This window comes from Nicotiana tomentosiformis, chromosome 7 (genome assembly GCF_000390325.3).
Source record: "Nicotiana tomentosiformis chromosome 7, ASM39032v3, whole genome shotgun sequence".
In the NCBI taxonomy this organism is placed as follows: domain Eukaryota; kingdom Viridiplantae; phylum Streptophyta; class Magnoliopsida; order Solanales; family Solanaceae; genus Nicotiana; species Nicotiana tomentosiformis.
Window position 1 is genome coordinate 44,072,809 of NC_090818.1, and position 24,211 is coordinate 44,097,019.

The window sequence follows — 24,211 nt, forward strand, 5'->3', positions numbered from 1 at the left end:
AAATGACCTACAGACCTCCAAATCAACATTCGGACATGCTCCTAAGACCAAAATCACCCTACGAAGCTATTGGAACCGTCGAAACTACATTCCGGAGTCGTCTTCATACAGTTCAAACTATGGTCAATTCCTAGAACTTAAACTCCAAATTTAGGGACTATGTGTCCCATTCCACTCTGAAACTCTCCCGAATCCGACACCAAGCACCCCGGCAAGTCACAAAATCTAAAAATAAAATAGAGAGCAATAAATAGGGGTTCGGGGCTAATACTCTCAAAACGACCGGACGGGTCGTTATAATTATGATTTTTTATTTCATGCGCACAAGCATCTATAGCTGGTTGATCATGAAAATTTCACTAAGAATATCATAAGAAAGTCGATGCGGAAATTATAATCGTTCCACTGATGAAATGCCTTAAATTTCTTCGAGGCAAATTAATTGGCCAAAAATTGGTTCGATTTCTGCTTTGTCATGATTTTTTTATTTTCATGTGGACAAGCATCTATAACCGGTTGATCATGGGAATTTCACTAAGATCATAAGACAGTCGATGTGGAAATTATAATTGAAAATGAAACCTCCTTCGGAGATATTGTTATCTTTTTTGGAAATTCCCCGAAAGTTTTCGCTCTAAAGGTTTTCTACCTTCACTTTCTCCCCTCTCTCTTTAGTATCTTTGTTGGTTCATTTTAGTATTTTCCTTCCTGATTTGAATTTCTTTTTGGAGTGTTGGATAGTGGGACCGATCTCTCATCCCTACTACTTATCCCATTCAAGTGTGAGGAAGGTATCAATGTAGTTGAATGCCACAACTCAAGAAAAGATTTAGCAGTTAGTGCCTAACAGTTTGAATATCATTTGGATTATGTAACTTCTTTGGCTCTCTGTTGTGTCTTCTTTGTTTTGCGATTTTTGCCTTTGCTTTCATTTCTTCTTCTTTTGTGTTTGTAATATAGCTAATGACATGAAGATTTAGGAGCTTTCTTTGTTTTATGCTAATCTATCTCCTATTAATAAATTTTCTTAGTGTTAAGTTGATTATCATTAGAGAAAATTATCTAAAATTGTTATGCTAGAAAAGAGGTATTGGCGTAGCTTTGCATACTTTGAGGAGTATTAAAAAGGGTTGGTGCCATCTAAAATCCCCCATTTGGCCATGCAGAGACCAGATAAACTAAGAGGGGTTTATTCAAAGATGCAATGGAGGAAAATTGTACAACAATCAGGGAACTCCCAAATGGTTTTTTCTTATGAATTTAGCATTACAAGAGAAACTTAGAACTAAAGACAGACCAAGTAGATGGGGTGTTATTCACTACCAAACTTGTATCCTATGTAATGAGAAAAATGAAACTATTGCTCATCTCTTCTTTGATTGTATATTGTCTAATGAGGTCTGGAGAAAAGTATTTACTTGGCAAGGCTTTGTTAGACCTTTGCTGGACTGGCAGAATGTAATAGAATGGCCATGTGCAGTGAGGAAAGAAAATCGTACAGTAGCAGAGGTGTTCAAAATGACTTTGGCTGAAAGTATTTATCATGTCTGGCAAGAGAGAAATTTCAGGATTTTTTTAAACAAATGTAGGAGGGATGGACAGATCTTCAGGTAGCTGATACAAGAGGTTTTCTGCAAGGCCAGTCTGAAGATCAAACTAGCTTGGAAAATGGAGAGTTGAAATTTCTACCCTTATCTGGGGCAGTTGCTGTAGTTGCTTTAGAAGTTGTTGACGCCTTTAGATGTTGAAAGTTGGGACTTGATGTACAACTTCAGTTTGTTTGTTTGTTTGAGATTTTGTGCATATAGTTACTTGGTAATGAATGCTTTTATTTACCAAAAAACATGAATAAATTGTCATAATATAAAATAAATAAATAAATAAATAAATATGAAAATATGAAAAATATTTCTTAGTCTGTGAAATTTCAGATCTTTTAGAAATGGTTGAAGATTAAGGGTCACGACAATAATGTATACATGGGGATAGGAATCAAAGAAATAATAGAAAAAGAGAAACGAAAAGAAAAGAAAAAAAGAGGGGAAAGATAAAACACTAACCAGCAAAACAGTGGCACGGGAGAAAAGGAATATCTTTCAAAAAAGCTATTTAACTTCTCATAAATAGGAGTGTTAGATGATAAGTTGATTATTTCATAAATTTACTCATGTTTTTAATAACCGCGCGAGGCGCGGTAAGTTCACTAGTTGTAAGTAATAAATGAAAGGCACGGGTAGGAAGTCATATACCTCAGGCATATGACCAAGGCCAAGAAATTATACCAGGTGCTAGCTAAAGATAAGTCTTGTTCCATCTATAGAGATGGTGATTTCTTCACTTAGTTATCCTCGGGCTCGGGGAAGTTTTAAAATGCTTCTTTCGCGTATTATTTTGCCTGATTAGATAATTTCTCAAGTGCTTAAACGCTAGCAGCAATAACATCTTGATCACCTTCCTCTTAGTTGTTTTAGAAGATAAGGGATCTACCCTTCCCACCTTCTGATTATGACCAATTCTTCATCTATTGATGGCTAAAAGGAGAGCCTCAGCTGATATTGCTGCTGCACTCACAGTCGCTGATTCTGCCATAACTTTGCATTTCATAGACCCGAACGTTATGCTTAAAGAAGTTGCATGTAAGAGGAGAATGGTAGTACATCTATAGAAGTGACAACAAAATCAGAAACCGCCATATCTTATTTACTTAAAAGTGTTATTATACATAAATATCTGGAATTTCTCAATTGCACAGAGCTCTCATCTCTTTTATAATTCTTGTGTGTGATTATGCATGCGTGACTATTTGTGTGATAACTGATCTGCTTGTGTATACTTGAATGATATTGCATTCCTTGGTTTTTCGCCAGTGAGGAAATCTCTATACCATTTAGCTGAAAGCTTGGGAACTCTATCTAAAGTAGAGCGATCAACATAGTACAGACCAAATTTCACCTCATATCCACTCGTCCACTCGAAATTATCCATCAAGCTCCAAATGAAATAACCACGTACATCAGCACCTTTCCTGTCAAATTCAAAACAAGGTAACAAAGTTTCATTCATTTCATTGTTTTGTCCGTGAGATCCTGTTTCAGTAAATGATGATAGATATGAGTACATTTACCTGATTGCTCGAGCCAAAGATGCAAGATATGACTTATGAAATTCAACTCGCTTAATATCATGCTGTAATTCAGCTGCTTGTGCAGTAGTAGGATTTAGGGAAGAGTAGCCTGGAATGCACCTTATAAGTCACCTTTTCAGCAAATTAAGCACAATGTCGCAATCGCTCATAACTAACATGACTAGATAACGCCAGAGGATGGGAGAAAAAAAGAAGTTAACTCAAACATGACATAATTTCAAATTTAAGAATTTATCCTCCTTGTTAGCCAGGTGGATCTTTGACTGGTTCAGGGATTCCGTTTTTAGCTCAGAAGAACGTAGATGTCAATAACGATCCAATACAACTGCTATATCAAGCCTATAGTCGAAGGTAATAACTAAAAGAACCAGATATCAGTACTAACTCATCTCGTGATACTATGCACACCTGAAGTACAAATATGAATCATAATGAATTGAACACAAGGTGAATGAGGGTCGATTATTCACCATTTTCAGTAACAAACATAGGTTTGTTAGGATATCTCTTCTTCATATAGTCCACAATCTCCTCCATTCCTCTAGGAACGACAAAAAATCGAGGCATTCCTGTCTATAGGAAACAGGGAAAAGCATCTCATGAGAAGACGAAGTGAGGTTTTGGTTGTGGGGAAAGCAAAATTTAGGATAAGAAACAATTGTGTACCGGTTCTCCAATAGGAACACCATCTTTCTCTCCTAGAGTAATGAGATAGCCATGGATAGGGTGATCTCCACCAGCAATACAACTAGAATTGGAACAAACGCAGCTCGAATAAATGCAATCCTTAACATATAGGGTGCCATAGTGGTTTACTCCGATGAAGTCAATACTATCCTTGATAAGCTTTCTTTCATCTGAGGTGAATGTCGGCAGTGAACTTCCAAGATATTCGCGCATTTCTCGAGGGTAATATCCATATACTAAAGGATCAAAAACCCTGAGACAAGAGGTCAACAGCACATCAAGATTTATAGTGCAAGTTCTAGTAATAGAAAAACTTCACAGTCGCAAGTTTCAATAAAAGGCTGAACTGCCGTATATAGTTCTTCTTTTTTTTTATTACTGCCCGGTTACAGCAAAAACTTTACTATGAAAAAGGGAGCCTCCAATAGTAGTGGAATCATCCAAGTAAACAAAATCAAAGAAAATAGCCATACAGGGCAAGAAAAACACTTAGGCACGTTAGGAGATAGAGAGAGGTACTGAGGTAGTGGGCAATTGACATATTAACAGTCTAAACTTCAACATCTGAGGTAATATATGATGATCTCCTGAGTTTTCTCAAAGCTTGAGTTCACAGTAGAGTAATGAAAGGCCTATTGCCAATATGCCACTGTCAATGAATGAACGGTCTAGCTAAAGGCCAACTTTCAAGCTCGGTAAGACTTACCAAGCAGCGGTAAATACCAAAGCCCTATTAGCAGCGTCACGGTCAAAGTCATCATTCCTTAACGGTTTATACATAAATGCATGCACAACAATCCCTATCATTCCACCATGTTTGGGCTGCATATAGTAGCATCAAATTTGTGTAAGCACATGTTACACTTTTGAAGAGTTAGGTGAAAGCAGATACTTGCCTGAAAATGCTCGCGATACAGTTTTGCAGCCTTGGCGTGTGCCAATAACATGTTGTGCATTGCAATAAGAGGTTCGGTATCAGAATTTCCCACTGAACAGTTGCCAAAAGGCCGGGAACAATGAGCAGGTGGGTACACTCCCCTCACATAGGCCATTTCTGCAAACATATTTGGCTCATTGATTGTGGTCCAATACTGCACTCTATCACCAAAACTCTCGAAACAAATTTGAGCAAAATAGGAAAATTCTTCCCTATAGGGCACAAAAGGGGAAACAATTAAAAAGGCACATCCTTAGATTTCCATCTAATGTACCATTAAAATTTTACACAAAAAAAACATACTGCATTAGAGGACTAAGCCACCCCCCATACTTTTCCTCGAGTTCTTGGGGGTGGTCATGGTGATTGAGAGTCACAAATGGTGTTATTCCTGCAATTAAAGGCCAATTTCTGAAATCTAAGTACAACATTCAAGAATCCATAAAGTAAAAGTATCTATTAAATATCTGCAAATATTATACCTTTGAGTGAGAGAGAATCAATGAGCTTGTTGTAGAACATAATACCAGCAAAATTTACTTTACCAAACCTTCCTCCTATCACAATGCAAGATAACAGAAATTTTTAAGAAATACTATTACTGAAACGAAATAAGTAATCCGATTAAAGGGAACAAAAAACGCGCTAAGGATAAGGAAAATGGAGTGTACTAGGAAGGATTCTGCTCCATGAGATGGAGAAGCGATAGGAATTCAAGCCTAGAGAGTGCATTAACTCAACATCTTCCTGCAATAATTGTTATCACAAAGTAAATTTTGTTTCTTTTAAAAGAACTTTGTACTAATTTTGCTATTTCGGGAAGTATGGTAAAAAAAACAGAAAGTCAACCAGAAAACGATGGTAATGATCATCCGCAATATCTCCAGTATCTCCATTCTTTATCCTACCTAAAACAGCGGAAAATCTTTCTCAGTACATATGCATAGAAAAGAAATAAAAAAAAAAAGAAAAAAAAAAAGAACTAGGATTCAAGAAGATATATGAAAATGGATATTTACCTTTAGTATGACTAAACACATCCCAATTACTCAGTCCTTTACCATCTTCGAGAAATGCCCCTTCAATCTAAACCATAGGATTCAGATACATTTTTTAGAAGAATCAAGAAAGTAGAATATTTTGTTGACATATTAATAGAAGAGCAAGGCGAGAGTTATTGGAGGGAAGGATGGCGAGGGTATAGCGAGGGTGTATTGGAAACAGGCTCTCTAGACCAAGACCAACGTAGGGGTAAGGTGCGTACACGTTACCCTCCCCACACCATTGTTGTTGTTGTAGTAGTATTATATTAATAGAAGAGCATAATTAAGAGCAGAAAGTACTTGATAAGCAGAAGTGGTAGCTCCAAAAAGAAACCCATCTGGGAATTCTGATCTCTTAACATTCTGCGGTTCCTCAAAGGAATTTACAGACACAAGTAGGAGTAGACAGACAAGAAAATAGCAGCTGAAACTGTTATTGGTGCTCTTCATTTCGGGTTTAATCACTCTAATAATTATCAACCTAACTCTGTTTTCTTAGACCCAACTTAACTAACACAACTGATTATGTGAATTGGGTCCAAAAAAAACACCAGCAATCTAAAGCTAGATGGAGTTCTGGATTTTCTCTGCCAGAAATAGTCATAACTTACAAGAGGAGACAATTGGAGAATATTGAAGTGCGTGACATCTACCGGGGCCACAGGATTCAAATCAAGATTATTGTAATTGCTGGGTCCAAACTCCAACTCGGAGTAGTACTTACATCAATTTAAAATTAGGAGTAGGTGAAGTCGTGAAGGGGCAATCAATAAAATAATTTCATTTACTAATATTACAAACCACACAAAACAGCAGGTCCAATCTTTGACATCAAATTACAGTACATTGAGGTTGTGTTTTATGTTTTTATTCTCACTAAGAAAGATGATTTCGTCCGTACACAATGGTGATCACGTTTGGAGTATTTTACTAGGGAAAGAGATGGAGGAAACGTGTTAATTTTTTATTGTAAAATGATAAACACACCAGAAAAAGTATATGATAGTTTACTCAAGCAAAAAAAGTCACGAATGTTTGACCATTCATTTTTTTCGCATATAGATGGTAAAACTATAGACAACCACCAGAGTGACCAATATAAAAAGGCCATACCGGGCAATAAAAGTGGTGTTTATATATGGGATTTTTTGGTATATATATCAGATTTTAAATTTAATTACCTAATTTTAGCTAGATTTTCTTATTTACATAGGACAATTAAAGTTTTTTATAATATATATATATAAGTTCGGTCAAATGCTATTATTTATATATAACTTGAATATAATTTTTTATTGTACAAAATTCGATCAAAAGCTATAATTTACATACAATTTGTATACAATTTTATTTTTTCTACAGAATTAGATAAAAAAAAACTACAATTTACATACAACTTATATATAACTTGTATACAATTATGTTAGTTGTATATATTTTATATGCCATTTATACATCCCGACATACAAAATATATACGTTCTATTTATGTTTTCTTCTTCGAGTTTCAAAACCAATTCAAATTTTCACTAGATTCCCTCAAATGGAGATAAACTCCAAAGAAAATTCTCAATCACTTGTAATAATACCCAATTCAAATAAATAATAATTTTATCCAACCCAATTTTTGAATTCAAAACTTCAAAACTTTTTGGATGTCAATGGAGTTTCTTTCCATATATATATATATATATATATATATATATATATATATATATATATATATATATATGTCAATGGAGGTTCGTCGTTGTCTCTGACATATAATAAAAAAAATAGATGACTAGCAGTTACTTAAAGTTTCTTTTCAAACAAAGAAAAAAATAAGATCCACGAATCAGTTTAATGTAAGAGAACCGTATAAAGAGCCTTCGAGTACTGCCAATTCTTACACCCAAGTCCTAGAAAGTTGCTCCATGGCACAACGAAACCTTCAGCTAAAACCTACGATGGCATAATCAAATAGCTCGTTAATGGATGTTCCGTGCAGGCCTATCTCTACATATGTGGGATTAAGTTGGGTGGAATGGGGGAGGAAAGAGGGAGAGAAAATGGGAAAGATTTAAGTCTCATATATTATTTATACTAGTTTTTGGGTACGTGCGTTGCACTTGTAAGTCGCGTCTGTTTGTAAAAAAATTATATATCACACGAATGAACTATGTGTAATAGTAATTGATGTCGAAATGGATTGAACATGAAACTGAAACGAAAAGATGTGTGACATTACATTGATTTAACAGGTGAATTCAAATATGGTTAATATCTTCTGAACCTGCAAACGTCAATACTATAATTAGTTAAGGTCGTGATATGTATAAGATTTGTAAATATTGATAAATATATTGTATGAGTATATAACATGTTATGTTGTTGTATTTTACCTAATATCTCTTTGTAGATAATATTCTTGGTGTATGTGCCCCTTCGTCTCTTTGGTTGCTCTGTCATGACCAAAACTCTTATTGTTGACTCGGTATGTTGTACCCTTAACGTCACATAGGTCTATAATAGATTTTTCAAATATCATATTTTGGAGCATATCACCATCTTTTTCTGCTATTTCTCCCAAAAAGTTACAGTTTGATGATCATACCTGAGCTTTACAATTCAATATTATATTAACTATATTTAATATATTTGAAAAATTAATAATATGATAGTTAATGTATGATAATAAATGAATAAGTTAACTAACTTCAACTTACCTTTCGTTCATTAGCATTATTTTTCTTTGTTTCTTGTTACCATCATCTCCGATGGAAGCATTAACTTTCACTAAGATACCAAGTGTGTATGCAAAAGAATATTAATAGAGAATACATGTAAATAACTACTAAGAATTATTAAGTAAATATTATTCATAATGTAAGATTAATCAATGAATCTAAAGAAATTACCAAATATTGTTCCATTGGTGCATTGGATTGCCTCTTCGAACGAAACGAAACTGTTTGAGAAGCTAACAGTGGAAAACTGGTTGTTGCATTTCTTGACTATAGTATTGTTACTGAACACAATCTCAAAATCTTTGTGTACTGATTGAAAATTAGGTTTACAATCATTTTATGCGGCCGCGTTAATGATGTAATAAATATTGCCTTGTCCTAAATGTTGCTTCCACATATTCACTTGATCAGTGAAAAGTATTGCTTGCATTTTTGTTCCCCGTAAAGTTTTATCATAATTTAATATAGTGATTGAACATAATATGGAAAATATCGGATATAATTGAAAGATAAAAATAACATTACCTCCTCATCTACAAATGTCAGAGTCCATCGAAGGCCTTGATTTGTTTCATTTTTAATTCTTTAACTACTCCACATTGAATAAGTAAGACTTTTATTATCCACTGAGAATCAGATCTTCTCAAATTGTTAAGTAGCACACATTCGTTTGCAAATTCAGTTTCAGTTTCAGTTGCCATTGCAAGTACCTGAAATCAAGTGCGAATAGGTGGTCTAATATCAAAAGGGCATTAAAGTCATAGAAGACATTCATAATTATAAAAATTTTATTTAAAAGAAGTATTTAGACCAATTATAAGGATAGCTAATGCACTAGCATATATTAATCCAACCACAATGTGCCTACTACTAAAATTGAGGATTAATAAGCTTTTTATGACATATACAAGAACACAACTCATTGATCAGGTATAATTTTTATGCACAGTAAAAACTAACTTTTCAATAGTAGCATAAATAACAAATAAAGCCAAAGCAGTTAAATTAGCATATAGTTTATGTAAATTAATAATACAGAATATCCCAATCTCAAATTTTGAAGAGTAACAGAAAAATCATAGTTGAACTTCAAGAAAGCTACATAACTTTCAGAACATAATATATTACATCATAACAAGAAGATTATATAAAAATATTATTTATGAGATCGATAAGGAGAATTGTTTACCTGAACCAATGAAAACTGTCAAAACTTTGGGTAGATTCAACGACGCTAATTGTCAAGGGCTATTCTTTAAGAACACAAATTTAAAATTGTGATATGTATACTATAGTCAATTAGAAGAGGTAATAGATTTAATTTTGTGAGAAAATATGAGCAACTTCAGTGGCATAACAATTAGTAATTAAAATTATACATCAACCATAGAGTGTGGCATAATAATTAGTAATTAAAATTATATATCAACTATAGAGTGATAAAAAACTTAAATTAATAAAATATTAACTTGATATGAGTTAGAATACCTATCAATTTTATGTGATGAATGCAATGACCCAAACAACATGTACAATATTTGTAAGTGACTTTAAACCAATGATCATACATGAGACATAAACCAATGATCATATATGAGACATATAGTTGAATTATTACATAACTTCAAGAATATAGTACAAGATAGAAATTTACCGAAGTGACAAGCAAATTCACTATGGAGATGTCAATTTATGACAAAGAATATAGAATAATAGCTTCTTTTATAGTTGTAAAATTCTAGAAACCTAAATTGATTCCAAAATAAAGAGTAAATATAGAAGGGACAATCCTAATACGGTATTGATTCCAAAACATTGGGAAGAAACGAAAGGAGAAGCCTAATTTGGTCAGTAAACTTTGAAGAAATTGAGTCCTAAACTAAGACCAAATAGACAATGGAATTTGAATTCCAAACGGATCAAAAGGGACGTGTCCTAAACTAAGACCAAATAGATAACGGAATTCGAATCCAAAGATGATCAAAAGGGACGTAAAGGCAAGAATCCTAAACAGGGTAAACTCTGGGCAAGTAGCCGATAATTAATTTTTTTATTTATTTTGAAGAAAATAGTTATTACATTTACAATTATATCAAACATATAATACACTTACGAAGGGTAAAAAAGACGAACGACATTTTGATAGGGCCTTCGTACTTTTAATATAGTATAGATATAATTAATAACTTATATATCAAATTATAATTAAGTGACCTATCTAATAAAAGTAAATAAGTTTTCAATATAGTATAACTAGGGTAAAAATTTCAGATCGACAAATCCAGTTCAAATTTAATGAAAATATTAGCCGAGTTGGTCACTATTTAGATTTGTCACTATTTAAATTATATTGAAGAAGTAGCCACTTATTATTGAAAAAATATAGTCCGGACAAAAACACCTCTATCTCCAAGAACGATTACTGAACGTTGAATGTTTATATCTTCAAAATCCAGTAATTGTTCCTTAAGTTTGAATGGCATGAAGCAACAACTCTCATTTTTTGAAGTATAATGTGAATTCAAAAATCATGAATCGTTCGTAGATTTTGCACAATTAAAGGTTTAAAAACTAGTAACTTTTTCCTAGATTTTAGGTTTAAAGGTTAAAAATTGCTGATGTATCAGTGAATTCAAAAATCATGAATTGGTCCTGGATTTTCCTGGACTTTGCATTAGTAAAAGTTCAAAAATCAATAATTTTTCCTAGAGTTTGTATTTAAATTGCTGAAGTGTAACGACCCGACCAGTCGTTTTGAGAATTTACGACCCATTCGACGGCTTAAGGTCTCGAGCAACTTTGTATTATGTATTATGTATTATGTGTTATGGCTTGCGTGTGTGGTCAACTTTGGAAGGATGATTCTTATTTTAGAAGCTTAAGTAGTAAGAGTTGACCGGAAATTGAACTTTGTAAAGACGACTCCGAAATAGCATTTTGATGATTCTAATAGTTTCGTATGGTGATTTTGGACTTAGGGGTGCGTTCGGATTTGGATTTGGAGGTCCGTAGAATAATTTGATGCATTTTGGCGAAAATTGTAAAGTTGAAGTTTTAAAAGGTTAAGAGGTTTGACTATCAGTTGACTTTGTTAATATCGGGCTCAGATTGCAATTCCGAGAGTTGGATTAGCTCTGTTATGTTATTTAGGACTTGCATACAAAATTCGACGTCATTCCGGCCTAATTTGATATGTTTCGGCACGAGTTTTGAAAGTTGGATGATTTTAAAAGTTTATAAGTTCAATTCGAGGTGCGATTCATAGTTTCGACATTGTTTGACGTGATTTGAGGCTTTGAGTAAGTTCGTATTGTGTTTTAGGACTTGTTGGTATGTTGGGATGGGATCCTGGGGACCCCAGGTATGTTTCGGGTGAGTTTTGAACAAGTTTGGGCATTTCGGTACTTTGATGGTGTTTTGAAGCAGTTGAAGTGCGGAGGGAACATTTTTGGAGTACTGAGACATAGCCCATGTGCGGCCGTAGTGGAGAAAGGTGCGGACCGCAGCAGGGGAAACCTGCAGGTTTGATGGTCTAACTTCGGAAGCTTATATCTTTTAATCTATAAAGAATTTGAAGATGATCTAAAAATGAAAGTTGTAGCCTTTGAGTCTAGTTTCCAGCAAATCAAACCATTCATCATTTGGGAATTTGTACAGAAAGTTATGGTCAATTTACTAAAATCTGATAGTGCAGTTGTTGCTGTTGTGCGGCCGCACAATTTGGATCGCGGCCGCGAAACTTGGAAGTGCGGACCACAAAAAAAAATATGCGGTCAACACTTTGGGAGATCAGATGTGGTACCATATAAATGAGGGTTTCATCTCGTTTTTTTATTTTTTGGACCTAGAGAGCTCGGTTTATGGCGATATTTCGTGAGGTTTTCAAGAAAATCACCGGGGTAAGTGATTCTAACTTGGTTTTGGCTATATTACACGAATTCATTGTTATTTTCATCATTTAATTAGTGATTTGAGTTGGAAATTTGGGAACAAAATTGTAAAAACTTCTTAGACTAAATTTTAGGGATTTGAAAGGTGATTTGAGGTCGGATTTGAGTAATTCTTGTATGGTTGGACTCGTTATCGAATGGGTGTTCGGATTTTATAATTTTGGTCGAGTTTCGAGGTGCGGGCCCGAGGTTGACCATTTGAGTTGTCTTTTTAGTATTAATTTAAGATCAACACTTTATTATCCAGAATTGTTTCATATGATTTTTATTTATGATATTAAGTTGTTTTGGTTAGATTTGAGCCGTTCGGATATTTATTTCACACGAGGAGGTCATTTTAAGGTATCAGTCTAGCTTCTTTGAAGTAAGTATCTTGCCTAACTTTGTGGGGGGGGGGACTACCCCTTAGAATTTGAGTCATTTGTGCTAATTGTGTCATGTGAAGGTCGTGTACGCGAGGTAACGAGTACGTGCTCGGCTTATTTGTGGGAATTTGACTGTTTAGGACCCTTATATTCTTATGTTCATTAGATATGAAGTTGTCTTGTCATGTTAAATCCCCCATTTATTGAATTCACCCTTATGTATCTTATTTGAAATTAATTGCTTCATGTTCTACCCTTATTGTTGATTAAACTCTCATGTGCCTTAACTGAAGTCGTTGCCTCTTTTATTGCCATGATATCCTTTCCGTAATTACTTATCCTTACTTGAAGTTATTATTATCTTTTCTATAATTTGTTATCCTTACTTAAATTTGTTGTATCTCTTCCGTAATTGCTCAACCTTAAATGAAGTTCTGTTAACCCTTTTCATTGTTGACTTATCCTTATTTGGAATCATTGATTCATGTTATCTCTCTTATCATCAAATTGTACTTCTGTGGAATCATTGCTATATATTATCTCTACCTTGTTGAGCTATTCTTGTGGAGACCATTATTCCCTATTATTTTTTTCTTTATGAGCTCGTTCTACCGTTTCTTCGTGTTCTGAAGTTCCTGAGTTGATTAACTTGCAGTATCCTCGTGTTATTGTTGTTGTTGCAGTTGTATTTGGTGTTTTTGAGTCGAGGGCTATGCGTGGTTGTGATATTGAAAATGTTGTGAGGAAATGTTATGGTATATTAGCACATATTGTGAAAGTCATTTTGCTGAGTTGTTATGTTTTGGCACACATGTTATTGTTGAGAGGATTGTTATGATGTTTGCACGAGGTTTCTGTCATGTTGTTGTTATTATGTTTACACGAGATTTCTGCCGTGCTATTGTTATGATGTTTGCACGAGGTTTCTGCCTTATTGTTATTATTATTGATACACATGCGGTGGTATAAAGTCTGGGTGTTGAAACGCATGCAGTGAGATAAGGTGAGCTTGATACACGTGGCAAGTAGGGGAACTACTATAAGCCATGTGGTGTGATAAGGTGAGCTAAAATGCGGGATGCTATTTCGGAAAAAATAATTTTCAAAACTAAATGTAAAGGCTCCCGCGGTGATATACGGAAAGGTTATGATTTATTTTATGATTTGAGACTACGAGGCGATATCTCGGTAGTGACTCTTGTTGACATTTTCCCATTCTTTTGTACTTGTCTTTGATTGTTGTTTCCCTGAGCATACTATTAATTGTCTTTCTCCGTGTTGCATTATTGCTTCATTCGGTGTAGTTAATCTTGTTGTACTATTCTTTGTTTCAATTTCATTGTTGTCTTTATTACACTGTACATTTTGTGGTGATCGTTTCTTATGCATCGTTCATTGTCTCTACTCTTACTTGGTGACTTGAATTGTGGTAGAACACTTGCACAAGCATACACATAAATAAATAACCCATATCGGTCTAAAAATATGAATCCTGATGTTTTGACCATTTACATGTACTCTTGTGTACTTGCCTTATGTATGAGAGTTATCCTGTTGGCACGTGAGTTATCCGTGCAGTCATAAGTCATGATTATTGTTGACACGTGAGTGGTCCGTGTGGATATTAGATATTGTCACTCCCTTGGCACGTGAATCGTCCGTACTGTTATGAATTGTAATGTGGGCACAAGATGCCGAGTGATTAGGGTTCACGAATTGGGACCCCTGATTTGTGATTTTGAGGTTTGGTACCTCGTGGAAACTTTTGGGTAAACCTGGTGTGAAAGCGGATGTTCCTATTGAGTTGTCACTTATTTTCCTTTATTTGTTTTTACTGGATTTGAACTGTTTTCAGCTCACTCTACCGTGTTATTACTTGTTTGTTCCCTGTTGTTAATTGTTGCTTTTAGCTTCCTATTACAAGTATTGAATTATTATTATTATCATCATGCCTAGCTTTATAGAGACATTGCTCCCTGTTAGTTCTACATTTATTCTTGTTCGGGTGTTTAGTCCAGTGGGTGTCTTGACTGTCCCTCGTCACTACTCCACCGAGGTTAGTCTTGATACTTACTGGGTACCACTATGGTGTACTCATACTACGCTTCTGTACATTTTTGTGCAGATCTCAGATGCCTTGGTTATTGTTGATTATTAGCTAGTTGGTCAAGCTTTGCTATGGAGACTCAAGGTAAACATGTCGTCACGTTCGCATGCCTCAGAGTCACTTTCTAAAATTGTACTTGTACTATTTAATTCTATTCCGAACAGTGGTATCTAGGGATTTTCTAGCAACTAGTAGAGCTTATGACTTGTACTACCTGTTTTGGGATGGTAAGTTGTGTATAAAGAATTCTATTTCATATTTATCAGTTGATGGTTGAATTCTTCTATTAATTCAGTAAGTGTTAGGCTTACCAAGTCTTAGAGACTAGGTGCCATCACGACATCCTACGGAGGGAAATTAGGGTCATGATAAGTTGGTATGGGAGCTCTAGGTTCATAAGTGCTACGAGTCATAAGCGAGTTTAGTAGAGTCTTGCGAATCGGTACAGAAACGTCTGTACTTATCTTCGAGAGGCTACAAAACTATTAGGAAAGTTTTACTTCTTTCATTCCTATCGTGTGAGTTTATTGATCTCGGAGTTTGAACCTTTGTCATTCTATTCTCTCACAAGCAGTAAGGACACGAGCTGTAGTTATAGACGACACTGCCCCCAGAGCCAGTATTGCCAGGGGCCGGGGTAAAGGCAGAGGCATAGGTCAAAGAGGAGCACGTACCGCAACTAGAGCACATGTCAGAGCAGCAGTTGAGGAGTCTCCAGTAACTCCGATTGGGAGACGGCACCGGAGGTGCCTGTTGCTACCCCGAAACTTCATGAGATTTTGGCACAGTTCCTGAGCATGTTTGGTACATTGGCTCAGGCAGGGTTGATTCCTGTTACACCAGCTACTTCACAGATCGGGAGAGGATATCAGACTTCTGCCGCCCGTACTTCGGAGCAGCGAGTCCACGTTGGTAAGGTTTCAGGTGTCATGCCAACACAACCTATTATCCCAGTTCTGCCCGTGGTTAGGGCAGCATCATCTGAGGAGGAACAACTCAGACTTGCAAGGTTCAAGAAGTATTACCCTCCTACTTTTAGTGGTGTGACTTCAGAGGATGTGCATGGGCTCCTAGGGGAGTGCTACCATATTTTCTACACTATGGGTATTGTGGAGACGAGTGGGGTTGCTTTTACTATGTTCTAGCTTAAGGGAGCAGCACATCAGGGGTGGCGAGCATGTGAGTTTCGTAGTTCGGACGATGCAGTGTCACTTTCATGAACTTAGTTTTCAGAGGTGTTTTTGAGAGAGTTTGTACCCCACACCCTTCGGGAAGCGTGGCGCGCGGAGTTTGAGCATCTACGCTAGGGCACTATGTCGGTGTCAGAGTATGTGATTAGATTCAGTGATTTGCCCAGACATGCCCCTGTTTTGGTTTCTACAGTCAGAGTCTACATTCATTGAGGGGCTCAGTCATGATATCCGATCCAACATGGATCCGGAGTTGGAGTCGGATGTTACATTTCAGCAGGTAGTAGAGATCGCCCGCCGATTAGAGGGCATGCTGGGTCAGGAGAGGGAGGGCAGGGAGGCTAAGAGGCCTCGTAGACCGGAGAGATCTACTGATCCCTATTTTGGAGGCAGGGTACGTCATGGTAGAGGTTTTGTGGGTCAGCTAGTTCAGTTTGCACTTCAGACTTCGCACAGTGTTTCAGATAACCATGGGTATCAGGGTACCCGTACCAGACAGCTTCCACAGCCACGTCAGTAGAGAGGTTATTTTGAGTGTGGAGATACCAGCCATATGGTGAGAGATTGTCCTAGACTCTGAACAAATGTGTCGCAGCGGCGTATTCAGGCTATGAGTTCTGCTCCAGTTGCTGATATCCCTACACCGCCAACTTGGGGTATAGGTCAGGCGAGTAGAGGACGCCCAAGAGGGGGAGGCCCGACCCGTTGATGTGCTTTCTACAGTGAGGGCTAAGGACACTGCACCAGATGATGTTGTACGGGTATAGTTTCGATTTGTTATAAAGGAGCATCATTCATATTTTGTTTCGGCTCTGCTTATTGGGGTGAGTCCTCCTATGTTACTTCTCATACGGGTGAGTTTAGTGATTTGGTACTCTGCTTATGTGTTAACCCCTGTTGGGAAATTCTATAGTGGTAGCCCGTGTCTATTATTTTATTTTTTTATTCATTATTGAGATATATGAGACTAGAAATGGCTTTCTATTACTTATTTTAGTAGTTTTGATGTGATTTCTGGATTGTTTGTTACGAATTGTGGTTTAGATGCTCTAATGGTGTGGGAGTTCATTATGTGTTGTGACTTTGTTAGCAGAAATTAAATTAGTGAAAGGTTTCAGTTGGTATGATGTGTATACTACTTGTGATTCAGAGCTGAGGATGGAATCCTCGCGTTTTCATATAGTTGATATGTTGAACCGGGCTCTGTGCCGCGGTGGAAGTCAAATCAGGATTAGATCCGTGTGATTAGTTCATGTGTTTTGATTCTCCCTTGTGAAATTGATTCGTAGTATGGTACTGATAGGGAGTTTTGTCTGTCGGGCTTGTTTGATAGTTCTCTTATGTGTTTCTCCTTCCATTATTAGTCGTATTCGCATGGTGCTTATTGTATTTTAGCTTACGAGGTGTGTGACCAGGTGGCGTTAGATGTGACTTGTCGATTTGAGTGAATAGTCATGGCATCTTCGTGTTTCTTGCCTCATTGTCGGTGTTGTGGAGGCTTGGAACGGGGTTCTAGCTGATATAAGGTTAATTGTCGGTGTTGGGTTTGATTATAGACAGCTATTATGATTCAGAAATATGGTTATGGGCATATGCTTGATGTGTTACGTAGTGTGGTTGTACCTTGTGGGTGTAGGCATAAGTTGTTGCAACTGGTTGAGGTTGGTACCATGTGTTGATGTAGAAATCGGGTCTTTTGCAAATAGTCGGATTATGAGAAATTTGGTCCTAAGGCTTATTAGTGTGGGTGGAAGAAATAATCTTTAGTTGAGTTGGTGTTGTCGGACCTATGTGGATTAGGGTGACGTGAGATCACTCGCGAGTACATGTAAGGTGAGTACACTCAGTGACTTGACGACTTCTGAATGGTTCTTGGCACGTTCGAGGACGAACGTTTGTTTAAGAGGGAGAGAATGTAACAACCCGACCAGTTGTTTTGAGAATTTGTGTCCCATTCGGTGGCTTAAGGTCTCGAGCAGTTTTTTATTATGTGTTATGGCTTGCGTGTATGGTCACGTTTGGTTTTCGGATGATTCGGGATCAATTTGGATGAAGGATTCTTGTTTTAGAAGCTTAAGCGGTAAGAGTTGACCGAAATTTGACTTTTGTGTAGACGACTCCGAAATGGAGTTTTGATGATTCCAATAGTTTCGTATGATGATTTTGGATTCAGGCGTACGTCTAGATTTTCATTAGAAGGTCTGTAGGGTAATTTGATGTATTTTGGCGAAAATTGGAAAGTTGAAGTTTTGGAAGGTTAAGAGGTTTGACCGGACGTTGACTTTGTTGATATCGGGCTCGGATTGCGATTCCGAGAGTTAGATTAGCTCTGTTATGTTATTTGGGACTTGCATGCGAAATTCGACGTCATTCCGAGTTGATTTGATATGTTTCGACACGAGTTTTGGAAGTTGGAAGATTTGAAAGTTCATAGTTTGATTCGAGATGCGATTCGTAGTTTCGACGTTGTTTAACGTGACTTGAGGCTTCGAGTTAGTTCGTATTGTATTTTAGGACTTGTTAGTATGTTGGGATGGGGTCCGGGGACCCCGAGTGTGTTTCGGCTGAGTTTTGAACAAGTTTGGGCATTTCTGCACTTTGATGATGTTCTGGAGCAGTTGAAGCGCGGAGGGCACATTTTTGGAATGTTGAGGAAAAGCCCATGTGCAGCCGCAATGCAGAAAGATGCGGACCGCAGCAGGGGAAACCTGCAGGTTTGATGGTCTGACTTCGGAAGCTTATATCTTTTAATCTAGAAGGAATTTAGAGATGATTCAAAAATAAAAGTTGTAGCCCTCTGAGTTTAGTTTCCAGAAAATCAAACCATTCATCATTTGGACATTTGTACAGAATATTATGGTTAATTTACAGAATCATTGTAGTATAGTTATTGTTGTTGTTGTGCGGCCGCACAATTTGGATCGCGGCCGCACAATTTGGATAGCGACCGCGAAACTTGGAAGTGCGGATCACAAAAAAAAATATGCAGTGAGCACTTTGGGAGATGAGACGTGGTACTATATAAACGAGGGTTTCATCTCATTTTTTTATTTTTGGACCTAGAGAGTTCGGTTTGTGGCGATGTTTCATGGGTTTTTTAAGAAAATCATCAGGGTGAGTGATTCTAACTCGGTTTTGGCTATATTACACGAATCCATTATTATTTTTATCATTTAATTAGTGATTTGAGTTGGAAATTTGGGGGAAAAAATTGTGAAAACTTCTTAGACTAAATTTTGGGGATTTGAAAGGCGATTTGAGGTCAGATTTGAGTAATTCTTGTATGGTTGGACTCGTTATCGAATGAGTGTTCGAATTTTTATAATTTTGGTCGGGTTCCGAGGTGCGGACCCGCATTTGACTTTTTGAGTTGACTTTTTAGTATTAATTTAAGATCAAAACTTTATTTTCCGAAAATTTTTCCTATGATTTTTATTTATGATATTAAGTTATTTTGGCTAGATTTGTGCCATCCGGAGATTTGTTTCATACGAGGAGGTCATTTTAAAGTATCGGTCTAACTTCTTTGAAGTAAGTATCTTGCCTAACTTTGTGGGAGAGGGGGAGGGGGAGAAGGGGGAACTACCCCTTAGGATTTGAGTTATTTGTGCTAATTGTGTTATGTGAAGGCCGTGTACGTGAGGTGACGAGTACGTGCTCGGCTTATTTGTGGGAATTTGACCGTTTAGGACCCTTATGTTCTTATGTTCATTAGATATGAAGTTGTCTTGTCATGTTAAATCCCCCATTTATTGAATTCATCCTTACGTGTCTTATTTGGAATTAATTACTTCATGTTCTACCCTTATTGCCGATTAAACTCTCATGTGCCTTAACTGAAGTTGTTGCCTCTTTTATTGCCATGCTATCATTTTCGTAATTGCTTATCCTTACTTGAAGTTATTATTATCTTTTCTATAATTTCTTATCTTTAATTAAATTTGTTGTATCTTTTCCGTAATTGCTCAACCTTAAATGAAGTTCTGTTAACCCTTTTCATTGTTGACTTATCCTTATTTGGAATCATTGATTCATGTTATCTCTCTTATCGTCAAATTGTACTTTTGTGGAATCATTGCTATATATTATCTCTACCTTGTTGATCTATTCTTGTGGAGACCATTATTCCCTATTATTTTTTTTATTTATGAGCTCGTTCTACCGTTTCTTTTTGTTCTGAAGTTCCTGAGTTGATTTACTTGCAGTATCCTCGTGTTATTGTTGTTGTTGCCATTGTATTCAGTATTTTTAAGCCGAGGGCTATGCGTGGTTGTGATATTAAAACTGTTGTGAGGAAATGTTATGGTATATGAGCACATATTGTGAAAGTCATTTTGCTGAGTTGTTATGTTTTGGCACACAAGTTATTGTTGAGAGGATTGTTATGATGTTTGCACAAGGTTTCTGTCATGCTGTTGTTATTATGTTTGCACGAGATTTCTGCCGTGCTATTGTTATGATGTTTGCACGAGGTTTCTGCCTTGTTGTTGTTATTATTGATACGCATGCGGTGGTATAAAGTCTGGGTTTTGAAACGTATACGGTGAGATAATGTGGGCTTGATACACGTGGCTAGTAGGGGAACTACTAGAAGCCATGCGGTTTGATGAGGTGGGCTAAAACGCGGGATGCTATTTCGGAAAAAATAATTTTCTAAACTAAATGTAAAGGCTCCCACGGTGATATACGGAAAGGTTATCATTCATTTTATGATTTGAGACTACGAGGCAGTACCTCGGTAGTGACTCTTGTTGATATTTCCCCATTGTTTTGTACTTTTCTTTGATTGTTGTTTCCCTTTGCATACTATTAATTGTCTTTCTTCGTGTTGCATTATTGCTTAGTTCGGTGTAGTTAATCTTGTTGTACTATTCGTTGTTTCAATTTATTGCTGTCATTATTCAACTGTACATTTTGTGGTGATCGTTTCTTATGTGCCATTCATTGTCTCTACTCTTACTTGGTGACTTGAATTGTGGTAGAACACTTGCACAAGCATACACATAAATAAATCACCTATATCGGTCTAAGAAGATGAATCCTGATGTTTTGACCATTTACATGTACTCTCTTGTACTTGTCTTATGTGTGAGAGTTATCTTGTTGGCACGTGAGTTGTCCGTGAAGTCATAAGTCATGACTATTGTTGGCACGTTAGTGGTGCATATGGATATTAAATATTGTCACTCCCTTGGCACGTGAGTCATCTGTGTTGTTATGAATTGTAATGTAGGCACACGATGCCGAGTGATTAGGATTCACGAATTGGGACCCGTGATTTGTGATTTTGAGGTTTTGTACCTCGTGGAAATTCTTGGGTAAACTTGGTGTGAAAGCGATTGTTCCTATTAAGTTGTCACTTGTTTTCCTTTATTTGGTTTCACCGGATTAGAACTGTGTTCAGCTCAGTTTACTATGTTATTACATGTTTGTTCCCTATTGTTAATTGTTGCTTTTAGCTTCCTATTACAATTATTGAATTATTATTGTCATCGTGCCTAGATTTATAGAGACATTGCTCCCTGTTAGTTCTACATTTATACTTGTTCAGGTGTTTAGTCCAGTGGGTGTCTTAACTATCCCTCGTCACTACTTCCGAGGTTAGTCTTCATACTTACTGGGTACTGCTGTGGTGTACTCATACTTTGCTTCTACACATTTTTTGTGTAGATCTTAGATGCATCGGTTATTGTTAAATTATTATTGTCACCGTGCCTAGCTTTATAGAGACATTTCTCCCTGTTAGTTCTACATTTATACTTGTTCAGGTGTGTAGCACCCCGAAAACTTTCGAAGTGCTTAAGCTCTATTAAGAAAAATAATGTGTGCTAATTATATTATTTTATGTGCAGACAAGGACTATTAATATGATGGATATTAATTGGATATGATAATAAGTGTACGATGCATATTATAAGTGATGCGGGGTCAAAGGATAGCTCTATGTTCAAGTCAAGTTAGAAATTATATGATAGACTAAAGTTCCAAATGAGTACACACAATACCTAACTTTGGATGAGTATATATAGATATATATATATAAGGAGTTATGTAGGGAACAACTTGTCAAATGGAAGTTATTCGAGTCTAGTTTCTAACGCTTCAAACCATTCATCATTTGGACATTCCTACAAGAAGTTATGATCAAATTACCGAAGACTGGCAGTGAAGTACTTCCATAGCACCCGAGTTCGCATCCGAGCTTCGAATAGGAGTAAACTGGAGATGCAAAGCATACGGGTCCGCGTCCGAAACCCAAAAATCTGGGACTATAAGTATAAAATCGGGGGAAGAGAGTATTTTGAGTATTCAGGGTTAGGGTTCTTGAGGTGAAGGGGCGATTTTAAGCTCAAATCAAGTCCAACCAACTAAGGTAAGTTGTTAATGATATTTTGGGTTGATTCTTACTCAATATACATGAGTTCTACTATCATTCTTGCATCCAAATACTATATTTCATCATCAAATCCTCAAGAACACAAAAATTACCAAAGTTATGATTTGTCAAGATTGATCTACTAGAGGTAATTCCAATGCTTCAAACTTATTTATTATGAGTAGTTAGAAGTATCTGAAGCATTTGTTACAAGTTTTAATGGTTGAAAGATTGGATTATAAAACTCTAGTTCATGGAATGAATAGTACTTTTGAGAAAATAAGAGAGAATATGAACAGTAATCTTGGCGATGAAATTGATGAATACAATGAACTTATGGAATTATTTGTTAGCAAAAGTTGGAGGTGATCAGCTAAGTAATCACCCGAATTGTATATTTTGCTAGTGTTGATTATGGAAGACGATGAATAGTAACTTGGTGGCATTAAAAAATTGATGTAGTATCATTAATGACTTCAAATGGGTATTAAAATATAAGAATGAAGTTGAATGGACTAGCATGTGACTCTATTCGGCGATTTGAGTTGTTGGAGACTTGTAGCCAACTTATGAGCCATAAATGGTTATTGATAAATATTTTAGGTCATATTTTGATGTAATTAAGATATATAATTATAGATATTGACTTGTTGGTGATGTTTGAGCATTTTAATCAACATTGGAACGATGGAAGAGGATTGAAAGCTTGTAAATGTTAATAAAGCGAAAGAGAGATAAGTTAATTAAAACTTACTCTTCTCGAGGGACTTTCTCTAAAAGCATGGATCGAGTTAATACTTAAGTTATTTGCAAATGTGATTTCATGCTTGTGGGGACAAACAAGTACGGATGTCTCCATGTACAAAAATATTATGTTGCATATGTAGTGTCATGATGTTTTATAAAATTTTATTTTTAATCTTGTTGGCAAAATGACACTCAAGGTAAATGTTATAAGTTTCTATAAAAACTTTCGTATTGACAAGACTATACATATTTAAGTGCTAAAGATAAGTTTTCATGGAAAGTATTCATTTTGGAAATTTATGATCAGAATAGCATTTGGGGTATTTTTTAAAGATTGATGTTAAATTGCTAAAGGCTAAAACATGTAAAAAAGTTGTTTATTTAAATTTTGTTCAAATGGCTTAGATTTTCTATTAATGCTATGATTTGATAAAAATAAATCATTTGAGACTACTATGCTATGAATCTATTTTTGGAAGTATCAAATATTTTGGGAGTTACTTGTGTTCACCGAGATTGACTTCGGATATATTGTGTTCGTCATCATGAAACTACACGTACCGGTGTAGGCGTAGATGGCCACTTTGTGGTATAGACTACGGTAGAGTGCTCTCCCTCAAGAGGGTACTATTTTGTACTATTATTAGCATGACTGAATCGATTCGTACGGCACTACGATGAGACAACCTAGGCAAGTAGGGTATATGATACTTGCCGCTAGGTACATAACCTAGTTCACCATCTTATGTCGGTGATGGTATAGTACTCCCGGTGAAATGTAAGGATGATTTTTTTATGTTTATGCCTAAAGAGCCGAAAGTTATTTTAATGACTTAAAGCAAATGGAATTATTTTGTATGATTTTATCCAAAATCTTGGGTTGTTATAAATGTTTTAAAAGTTTATATTGTGGGTTATATTTCACTTGACTTTTAT

General features: G+C 36.1%; 1 protein-coding gene across 3 annotated transcripts; it reads right to left on the reverse strand.

The window, feature by feature from the left end:
* Positions 1–2,679: 2,679 nt before the first annotated feature.
* On the reverse strand, positions 2,680–6,538 carry LOC104100274 (beta-glucosidase 18-like). Of its 3 annotated transcripts, none has more exons than XM_009607479.4 (12): positions 6,424–6,538; positions 5,789–5,855; positions 5,619–5,677; positions 5,441–5,516; positions 5,252–5,326; positions 5,073–5,160; positions 4,729–4,981; positions 4,539–4,654; positions 3,812–4,085; positions 3,616–3,718; positions 3,125–3,233; positions 2,680–3,025 (listed from the first exon to the last, which is right to left on the reverse strand). In XM_009607479.4, the coding sequence occupies exons 4-12, from the start codon at positions 5,499–5,501 to the stop codon at positions 2,800–2,802; spliced, it is 1,305 nt and encodes a 434-aa protein (XP_009605774.1). In that variant the 5' UTR covers positions 5,502–5,516; positions 5,619–5,677; positions 5,789–5,855; positions 6,424–6,538; the 3' UTR covers positions 2,680–2,799. The 3 variants fall into 3 exon arrangements, with proteins under 3 accessions (XP_009605774.1, XP_009605773.1, XP_033513028.1); XM_009607478.3 differs by lacking the exon at positions 6,424–6,538 and adding an exon at positions 6,113–6,413; XM_033657137.2 differs by lacking the exon at positions 6,424–6,538 and adding an exon at positions 6,011–6,135.
* Positions 6,539–24,211: the final 17,673 nt, after the last annotated feature.